General features: G+C 52.4%; 1 protein-coding gene across 2 annotated transcripts in view; it reads right to left on the bottom strand.

Annotated features, from left to right (window-relative positions):
* LOC124025729 (EH domain-binding protein 1-like) overlaps positions 1 to 9,481 on the bottom strand; it is a 45,431-nt gene extending 35,950 nt beyond the window's left edge. For both annotated transcript variants that reach the window (XM_046339065.1, XM_046339066.1), the window contains exon 1: positions 9,339 to 9,481. In XM_046339065.1, coding sequence (XP_046195021.1) covers positions 9,339 to 9,396 — 58 coding nt within the window. In that variant the 5' untranslated portion in view covers positions 9,397 to 9,481. The remainder of the gene's footprint in view (positions 1 to 9,338) is intronic.
* Between the last annotated feature and the right edge of the window lie 519 nt (positions 9,482 to 10,000).

The raw sequence follows: 10,000 nt of genomic DNA, 5'->3' as shown, positions 1-10,000 counted from the left end.
CCTGTCTGTGTACCTGTCTGTGTCTCTACAGACTAACTGAAGCAGAGCCATCACCATCACCAGATAATTCACAGCTCTGTTCAGGCATCGCTGCCGTGACAACAGCTACAGATAAAGAATAAAAACTAAACAAAAACAAAACATGAAAACACATATTACATTAAGCCTCCCGACGGGACAAAACAAAATCAACACAAACAATAAAACAATAGCAAACAGAAAAGGTACATCCTGTTGTATGAATAAATGGACTCAAAGGAAAACAAAACAACTGCCGCAGATGTTTGACAAGGAGAGTCTCCTTCCCTCCCACCCGTTCTCTGACCCTTAGTGGTAGGAGGAGAGAGAGACAAGGAGAGAGAGACAAGGAGAGTCTCCTTCCCTCCCACCCGTTCTCTGACCCTTAGTGGTAGGAGGAGAGAGAGACAAGGAGAGTCTCCTTCCCTCCCACCCGTTCTCTGACCCTTAGTGGAAGGAGGAGAGAGAGACAAGGAGAGAGAGGAGAGAGAGACAAGGAGAGAGAGGAGAGAGAGACAAGGAGAGTCTCCTTCCCTCCCACCCGTTCTCTGACCCTTAGTGGTAGGAGGAGAGAGAGACAAGGAGAGAGAGGAGAGAGAGACAAGGAGAGTCTCCTTCCCTCCCACCCGTTCTCTGACCCTTAGTGGTAGGAGGAGAGAGAGACAAGGAGAGTCTCCTTCCCTCCCACCCGTTCTCTGACCCTTAGTGGTAGGAGGAGAGAGAGACAAGGAGAGTCTCCTTCCCTCCCACCCGTTCTCTGACCCTTAGTGGTAGGAGGAGAGAGAGACAAGGAGAGAGAGGAGAGAGAGACAAGGAGAGTCTCCTTCCCTCCCACCCGTTCTCTGACCCTTAGTGGTAGGAGGAGAGACAAGGAGAGAGAGACAAGGAGAGAGAGACAAGGAGAGTATCCTTCCCACCCACCCGTTCTCTGACCCTTAGTGGTAGGAGGAGAGAGAGAGGAGAGAGAGACAAGGAGAGTCTCCTTCCCTCCCACCCGTTCTCTGACCCTTAGTGGTAGGAGGAGAGAGAGACAAGGAGAGAGAGACAAGGAGAGAGAGGGGAGGGAGACAAGGAGAGTCTCCTTCCCTCCCACCCGTTCTCTGACCCTTAGTGGTAGGAGGAGAGAGAGACAAGGAGAGAGAGACAAGGAGAGTCTCCTTCCCTCCCACCCGTTCTCTGACCCTTAGTGGTAGGAGGAGAGAGAGACATGGAGAGAGAGACAAGGAGAGAGAGACAAGGAGAGTCTCCTTCCCTCCCACCCGTTCTCTGACCCTTAGTGGTAGGAAGAGAGAGACAAGGAGAGAGAGACAAGGAGAGAGAGGAGAGAGAGACAAGGAGAGAGAGACAAGGAGAGAGAGACAAGGAGAGAGAGACAAGGAGAGAGAGGAGAGAGAGACAAGGAGAGAGAGACAAGGAGAGTCTCCTTCCCTCCCACCCGTTCTCTGACCCTTAGTGGTAGGAGGAGAGAGAGACAAGGAGAGAGAGACAAGGAGAGTCTCCTTCCCTCCCACCCGTTCTCTGACCCTTAGTGGTAGGAGGAGAGAGAGACAAGGAGAGAGAGGAGAGAGAGACAAGGAGAGAGAGGAGAGAGAGACAAGGAGAGAGAGGAGAGAGAGACAAGGAGAGAGAGGAGAGAGAGACAAGGAGAGTCTCCTTCCCTCCCACCCGTTCTCTGACACTTAGTGGTAGGAGGAGAGAGAGACAAGGAGAGAGAGGAGAGAGAGACAAGGAGAGAGAGGAGAGAGAGACAAGGAGAGAGAGGAGAGACAAGGAGAGAGAGGAGAGAGAGACAAGGAGAGAGAGGAGAGAGAGACAAGGAGAGAGAGGAGAGAGAGACAAGGAGAGTCTCCTTCCCTCCCACCCATTCTCTGACACTTAGTGGTAGGAGGAGAGAGAGACAAGGAGAGAGAGGAGAGAGAGACAAGGAGAGGAGAGAGAGGAGAGAGAGACAAGGAGAGAGAGACAAGGAGAGAGAGACAAGGAGAGAGAGACAAGGAGAGAGAGGAGAGAGAGACAAGGAGAGAGAGGAGAGAGAGACAAGGAGAGAGAGGAGAGAGAGACAAGGAGAGAGAGGAGAGAGAGACAAGGAGAGAGAGGAGAGAGAGACAAAAAGAGAGAGGGGAGGGAGACAAGGAGAAAGAGGAGAGAGAGACAAGGAGAGAGGGGAGGGAGACAAGGAGAAAGAGGAGAGAGAGAGACAAGGAGAGAGAGGGGAGGGAGACAAGGAGAGAGAGGGGAGGGAGACAAGGAGAAAGAGGAGAGAGAGACAAGAAGAGAGAGGGGAAGGAGACAAGGAGAGAGAGCGGAGGAAGACAAGGAGAAAGAGGAGAGAGAGACAAGGAGAGAGAGGGGAGGGAGACAAGGAGAAAGAGGAGAGAGACAAGGAGAGAGAGGGGAGGGAGACAAGGAGAGAGAGGGGAGGGAGACAAGGAGAAAGAGGAGAGAAAGACAAGAAGAGAGAGGGGAGGGAGACAAGGAGAGAAAGCGAGAGAGGCAGAAACAGAGGGAGGAAGAGAGAGTAACAGGAAAAAGAGGGAGAGAGCGAAAAATAACGGGTGAAAGAGAGAGAGAGAGAGAAAGACTCAAGGAAAAAGAGAGGGAGAGCATTTTCAGTTTTTAATTTGGTTTCTGTGATGTGTGGCGAGAGCGCGTGCGAGCGAGCGTGGAGCGCGGGTGGCTGGTTAACGCTAGCTAATTAAAGGAGGCTATGGTGATGGAGTTTGGAAAGTTTGCAGGCAGGCAGGCAGGCGGTGGAAGGGGCAGCCTCCCTCCCTCAGCCCAGGTCTGAATTAACAGGACCCTGAGTGGTGGAGGGAATGATGGAGGAGAGAGGAGAGAGGAGGGAGGGGGCTAGGATTAGGCGTTCTGCACGGCAGGCCTTGTGCATCAGGCCCACAGCGCTGCTCTTCTCCTCCTCTCCTCCCCTTTCCTCTCCTCTTCCTCCCTGACACCATTTTTAATGAGATCCACAATTAGCCAGACTCAAAAAGGCAGAAAGAGCAAATAAACCAAACTGCAAACTGTCTCCCTCCTCTCTCCTGTCTCCTCCTTTCTCTCCTGTCTCCCTCCTCTCCTCTCTCCTGTCTCCTCCTCTCCTCTCTCCTGTCTCCTCCTCTCCTCTCTCCTGTCTCCCTCATCTCCTCTCATCTCTCTCTTCCTGTCTCACTCATCTCCTCTCTCCTGTCTCCCTCATCTCCTCTCTCTCCTGTCTCACTCATCTCCTCTCTTCCTGTCTCACTCATCTCCTCTCATCTCCTCTCATCTCCTCTCTTCCTGTCTCACTCATCTCCTCTCTCCTGTCTCCCCATCTCCTCTCTCTCCTGTCTCCCTCATCTCCTCTCATCTCCCTCTCTTCCTGTCTCACTCATCTCCCTCTCTCCTGTCTCACTCATCTCCTCTCTCCTGTCTCCCTCATCTCCTCTCATCTCCTCTCTTCCTGTCTCACTCATCTCCTCTCATCTCCTCTCTTCCTGTCTCACTCATCTCCTCTCTCTCCTGTCTCCCTCATCTCCTCTCATCTCCTCTCTTCCTGTCTCACTCATCTCTCCTCTCTCCTGTCTCCCTCATCTCCTCTCATCTCCTCTCTTCCTGTCTCACTCATCTCCTCTCTCTCCTGTCTCCCTCATCTCCTCTCTCCTGTCTCCCTCTCCTCTCTCCTGTCTCCCTCATCTCCTCTCATCTCCTCTCTCCTGTCTCCCTCCTCTCTCTCCTGTCTCCCTCCTCTCTCTCCTGTCTCCCTCCTCTCCTCTCTCCTGTCTCCCTCATCTCCTCTCATCTCCTCTCTTCCTGTCTCACTCATCTCCTCTCTCTCCTGTCTCACTCATCTCCTCTCTTCCTCCTGTCTCACTCATCTCCTCTCTCTCCTGTCTCACTCATCTCCTCTCTCCTGTCTCACTCATCTCCTCTCTCTCCTGTCTCACTCATCTCCTCTCTTCCTCCTGTCTCACTCATCTCCTCTCTCTCCTGTCTCACTCATTTCCCTCTCTTCCTGTCTCACTCATCTCTCTCTCTCCTGTCTCACTCATCTCCTTTCTTCCTTCTGTCTCACTCATCTCCTCTCTCTTCCCGTCTCATCTCCTCCCCTCCTGTCTCACTCATCTCCTCTCTCCTGTCTCACTCATCTCCTCTCTTTCTCCTGTCTCACTCATCTCCTCTCTCTCCTGTCTCACTCATCTCCCTCTCTCCTGTCTCTCCTGTCTCACTCATCTCCTCTCTCTCCTGTCTCACTCATCTCCTCTCTCTTCCATCTCCTCTCTTCCTCATGTCTCAGGAGAGAGAGGAGATGAGTGAGACAGGAGAGAGAGGAGATGAGTGAGACAGGAGAGTGAGACAGGAGATGAGATCTCCTCTCTCTTCCTGTCTCACTCATCTCCTCTCTCTCATCTCCTCTCTCCTGTCTCTCTCATCTCCTCTCTCCTGTCTCTCTCATCTCCTCTCTCCTGTCTCACTCATCTCTCTCTTTTCTTCATCATCTCCTTATTCTCTCTCTCTCTTTTCTTCATCCTTTCCTTATTCTCTCTCTCTCTTTTCTTCATCCTCTCCTTATTCTCTCTCTCTTTTCTTCATCCTCTCCTTATTCTCTCTCTCTCTTTTCTTCATCCTCTCCTTATTCTCTCTCTCTTTTCTTCATCCTCTCCTTATTCTCTCTCTCTTTTCTTCATCCTCTCCTTATTCTCTCTCTCTCTTTTCTTCATCCTCTCCTTATTCTCTCTCTTTTTCATCCTCTCCTTATTCTCTCTCTCTCTCTCTTCTTCATCCTCTCTTTATTCTCTCTCTCTCTTTTCTTCATCATCTCCTTATTCTTTCTCTCTCTTCTTCATCCTCTCCCTATTCTCTCTCTTTTCTTCATCCTCTCCTTATTCTCTCTCTCTTTTTCATCTCTCTCACCAAGGTTCCACTTTTACCAGGTTTTTGTCTTCAGCCCCTCCACAGCTCGACCCCTCTACCCCAGCTCTACATCTTCTCACTCTTGTCCTTTCTCTCTCTCCCTATCTTTCCCTGTCCTCTCCTTCCATCTTTCCCTGTCCCCTCCTTCCATCTTTCCCTGTCCTCTCCTTCCATCTTTCCCTGTCCTCTCCTTCCATCTTTCCCCGTCCTCTCTCTTTCCCCGTCCTCTCCTTCCATCTTTCCCTGTCCTCTCCTTCCATCTTTCCCTGTCCTCTCCTTCCATCTTTCCCTGTCCTCTCCTTCCATCTTTCCCTGTCCTCTCCTTCCATCTTTCTTTGTCTTCTCCTTCCATCTTTTCCCGTCCTCTCTCTTTCCCTGTCCTCTCCTTCCATCTTTCCCGGTCCTCTCTCTTTCCCCGTCCTCTCCTTCCATCTTTCCCTGTCCTCTCCTTCCATCTTTCCTTGTCTTCTCCTTCCATCTTTCCCTGTCCTCTCCTTCCATCTTTTCCTCTCTTTCCCCGTCCTCTCCTTCCATCTTTCCCTGTCCTCTCCTTCCATCTTTCCCTGTCCTCTCCTTCCATCTTTCCCTGTCCTCTCCTTCCATCTTTCCCTGTCCTCTCCTTCCATCTTTCCCTGTCCTCTCCTTCCATCTTTCCCTGTCCTCTCCTTCCATCTTTCCTTGTCTTCTCCTTCCATCTTTCCCCGTCCTCTCCTTCCATCTTTCCCCGTCCTCTCTCTTTCCCTGTCCTCTCCTTCCATCTTTCCTTGTCTTCTCCTTCCATCTTTCCCTGTCCTCTCCTTCCATCTTTCCCCGTCCTCTCTCTTTCCCCGTCCTCTCCTTCCATCTTTCCCTGTCCTCTCCTTCCATCTTTCCCTGTCCTCTCCTTCCATCTTTCCCTGTCCTCTCCTTCCATCTTTCCCTGTCCTCTCCTTCCATCTTTCCCCGTCCTCTCTCTTTCCCTGTCCTCTCCTTCCATCTTTCCTTGTCTTCTCCTTCCATCTTTCCCTGTCCTCTCCTTCCATCTTTCCCCGTCCTCTCTCTTTCCCTGTCCTCTCCTTCCATCTTTCCTTGTCCTCTCCTTCCATCTTTCTTTGTCTTCTCCTTCCATCTTTTCCCGTCCTCTCTCTTTCCCTGTCCTCTCCTTCCATCTTTCCCGGTCCTCTCTCTTTCCCTGTCCTCTCCTTCCATCTTTCCCCGTCCTCTCTCTTTCCCTGTCCTCTCCTTCCATCTTTCCTTGTCCTCTCCTTCCATCTTTCTTTGTCTTCTCCTTCCATCTTTTCCCGTCCTCTCTCTTTCCCTGTCCTCTCCTTCCATCTTTCCCGGTCCTCTCTCTTTCCCTGTCCTCTCCTTCCATCTTTCCCCGTCCTCTCTCTTTCCCTGTCCTCTCCTTCCATCTTTCCTTGTCCTCTCCTTCCATCTTTCTTTGTCTTCTCCTTCCATCTTTCCCCGTCCTCTCTCTTTCCCTGTCCTCTCCTTCCATCTTTCCCCGTCCTCTCTCTTTCCCTGTCCTCTCCTTCCATCTTTCCCCGTCCTCTCTTTCCATCTTTCCTTGTCTTCTCCTTCCATCTTTCCCCGTCCTCTCCTTCCATCTTTCCCGGTCCTCTCTCTTTCCCTGTCCTCTCTCTTTCCCTGTCCTCTCTCTTTCCCTGTCCTCTCTCTTTCCCTGTCCTCCTTCCATCTTTCCCCTGTCCTCTCTCTTCCATCTGTTCCCTTCCATCTTTCCCTGTCCTCTCTCTTTCCCTGTCCTCTCCTTCCATCTTTCCCTGTCCTCTCCTTCCATCTTTCCCCGTCCTCTCTCCACCCCTGTATCTCTTTTTCTCTGTCTATCTCTTTCTGTCCAGCATCTGAATCAGAGGGATGAATAGTTATGAGAGACAGAGAAGACATAGATAATAATTCTGCTGTCCCTTGACGCTGTGAGAAAGTGACATAATATTCTTCAAGCAGCATGACAGTAAAGCTCCTCCCCTATGCTGCCCAGTCCGTGGGTCGCCTGTTCCTTCCCTATGCTGCCCAGTCACGTGGGTCGTCTGTTCCCCCCCTATGCTGCCCAGTCACGTGGGTCGTCTGTTCCTTCCCTATGCTGCCCAGTCACGTGGGTCGTCTGCTCCTCCCCTATGCTGCCCAGTCACGTGGGTCGTCTGCTCCTTCCCTATGCTGCCCAGTCACGTGGGTCGTCTGTTCCTTCCCCTATGCTGCCCAGTCACGTGGGTCGTCTGTTCCTTCCCTATGCTGCCCAGTCACGTGGTCGTCTGTTCCCCCTCCTATGCTGCCCAGTCACGTGGGTCGTCTGTTCCTTCCCTATGCTGCCCAGTCACGTGGGTGAGCGTCTGTTCCCTCCTATGCTGCCTAGTCACGTGGGTCGCCTGTTCCCCTCCTGTGCTGCCCAGTTACGTGGGTCGCCGTCTGTTCCCCTCCTATGCTGCCCAGTCACGTGGGTCATCGTCTGTTCCTTCCCTATGCTGCCCAATCACGGGGTCGCTGTCTGTTCCTTCCTATGCTGCCCAGTCACGTGGGTCGTCGTCTGTTCCTTCCCTATGCTGCCCAGTCACGAGGGTCGTCTGTTCCTTCCCTATGCTGCCCAGTCACGTGGGTCGTCATCTGTTCCTTCCTGTGCTGCCCAATCACGTGGGTCATCTGTTCTTATCCTGTGCTGCCCAGTCACGTGGGTCGTCTGTTCCCCTCCTGTGCTGCCCAGTCACGTGGGTCGTCTGTTCCCCCTCCTGTGCTGCCCAGTCACGTGGGTAGATCTGTTCCTTCCTATGCTGCCCAGTCACGTGGGTCGTCTGTTCCCTCCTGTGCTGCCCAGTCACGTGGGTCTCTGTTCCCCTCCTGTGCTGCCCAGTCACGTGGGTCGTCTGTTCCCCCCTATGCTGCCCAGTCACGTGGGTCGTCTGTTCCCCTCCTGTGCTGCCCAGTCACGTGGGTCGTCTGTTCCTTCCTATGCTGCCCAGTCACATGGGTCGTCTGTTCCCTCCTGTGCTGCCCAGTCACGTGGGTCGTCTGTTCCCCTCCTGTGCTGCCCAGTCACGTGGGTCGTCTGTTCCCCTCCTGTGCTGCCCAGTCACGTGGGTCGTCTGTTCCCCTCCTGTGCTGCCCAGTCACGTGGGTCGTCTGTTCCTTCCTGTGCTGCCCAGTCACGTGGGTCGTCTGTTCCCCTCCTGTGCTGCCCAGTCACGTGGGTCGTCTGTTCCCCTCCTGTGCTGCCCAGTCACGTGGGTCGCCTGTTCCCCTCCTGCTGCCCAGTCACGTGGGTCGTCTGTTCCCTCCCGTGCTGCCCAGTCACGGGTCGCCTGTTCCCCTCCTGTGCTGCCCAGTCACGTGGGTCGTCTGTTCCCCTCCTGTGCTGCTGCCCTCACGTGGGTGTCTGTTCCTTCCCTATGCTGCCCAGTCACGTGGTCGTCTGTTCCCCTCCTGTGCTGCCCAGTCACGTGGGTCGCCTGTTCCTTCCCTATGCTGCCCAGTCACGTGGGTCGTCTGTTCCCTCCTGTGCTGCCCAGTCACGTGGGTCGTCTGTTCTCCTGGTGCTGCCCAGTCTGGGTCATCTGTTCCCTCCTCCTGTGCTGCCCAGTCACGTGGGTCGTCTGTTCCTTCCCTATGCTGCCCAGTCACGTGGGTCGTCTGTTCCCTCCTGTGCACCGCAGTCATTACATTTCACCCCGACAACCAGACAAGAGGAGTCATAAACGGGGAGACGATTGAAAACAAAATATCTATAAGCCGTAATAACGGTCGTTACCATAATAACATCTATTTATTGATGGAATGGAAAACCGCAGGACGGATAATTCACACCGGTGAATTTCAGACTCGATAGCTATGATTATAAATGAGGTTTTGTTTCTCTCCTGAAAGGTAACTCAGCCACACCAAGAGTACCGTTGATTAACCAATAATTACACCTGAATAAAGGAGAGGAAAGCGAAACCAATTTCAGCTGTAATCACAGGCTGCGTGTGAGTGTGTTGGAGACCTACAGTAGTGATCAAATGGCGTTTGTTTTTCCTGATGCATTTTGGGATTAGCGATAGCCCTTAGAGAGAAGGACTAATGGAAATGTCTCCACCAGTGAGTGCTTTCAGCTTACAATTTACTTTTGTGTGTGTGTGTGTGTGTGTGTGTGTGTGTGTGTGTGTGTGTGTGTGTGTGTGTGTGTGTGGTGTGGTGTGTGTGTGTGTGTGTGTGTGTGTGTGTGTGTGTGTGTGTGTCAACATTCATGTGTAATTTCCTTGTGGTTAAATGCAGCACAGATGTCCTCCAGAGAAACACAGCATCCTGGGATGTTTAAAACACACTGATGTAGAAAAGACAATTTAAAAGGAAAAACAGACTTAAAACCGTGAACTGTTCTTCGTGTGTTTGAGATGTCAAACTGGACTCGTGTCTATGCAGTGTGTTAGCGGGCGGCTTAAACATGCGTGTGTGTGTCTAACCTCCAGTAGAGGTGGTTTTGCCTCTTCCTCGGTCAGCGGTCGTGTCGTAAAGGGGCATCTCTGTGATCTTGACCCCAGAGCGAGCCCTCGGCGATGAGCTGTCTGGCCCTCTCCCTCAGCTGCCTCCGGCGCTCCACGCCTCTCTCCTCTACGCGCGCACACACACACACACACACACACACACACACACACACACACACACACACACACACACACACACACACACACACACACACACACACACACACACACACACACACACACACACACACACACACACACACGCATATAAAACTCACACAATATTTTGCAGTTCTGATATGAAATAGAAACAGACACACCATCTTAACACACACCAAAACACACACACCATCTTAACACAACAAAAACTCACACACCATCTCTCGTACAGTTCTGATATGAAAGAGAAACCTAATACACACACACACTCCATGGTGCTGCCCACAGATACAGTATCGGGAGTAAGCAGCTGCCATCTTAGTAGTGACAGAAACGCCATTTACAGCCCCAACCAATCTGATCCTGCTGCTAGATAGTAGCACACCGCGATGGACGAGACGGACAGACAGACCAGACAGACAGACAGACAGACGGTGAATAGGTGAGTGACAGGTGAACGGACGGAACGGACGGACGGACGG

The sequence above is a fragment of the Oncorhynchus gorbuscha genome, unplaced genomic scaffold (assembly GCF_021184085.1).
Source record: "Oncorhynchus gorbuscha isolate QuinsamMale2020 ecotype Even-year unplaced genomic scaffold, OgorEven_v1.0 Un_scaffold_2392, whole genome shotgun sequence".
NCBI lineage: Eukaryota > Metazoa > Chordata > Actinopteri > Salmoniformes > Salmonidae > Oncorhynchus > Oncorhynchus gorbuscha.
The sequence above is the reverse complement of the archived record's forward strand: the minus strand, read 5'-3'. Positions and strand labels throughout refer to the sequence as shown.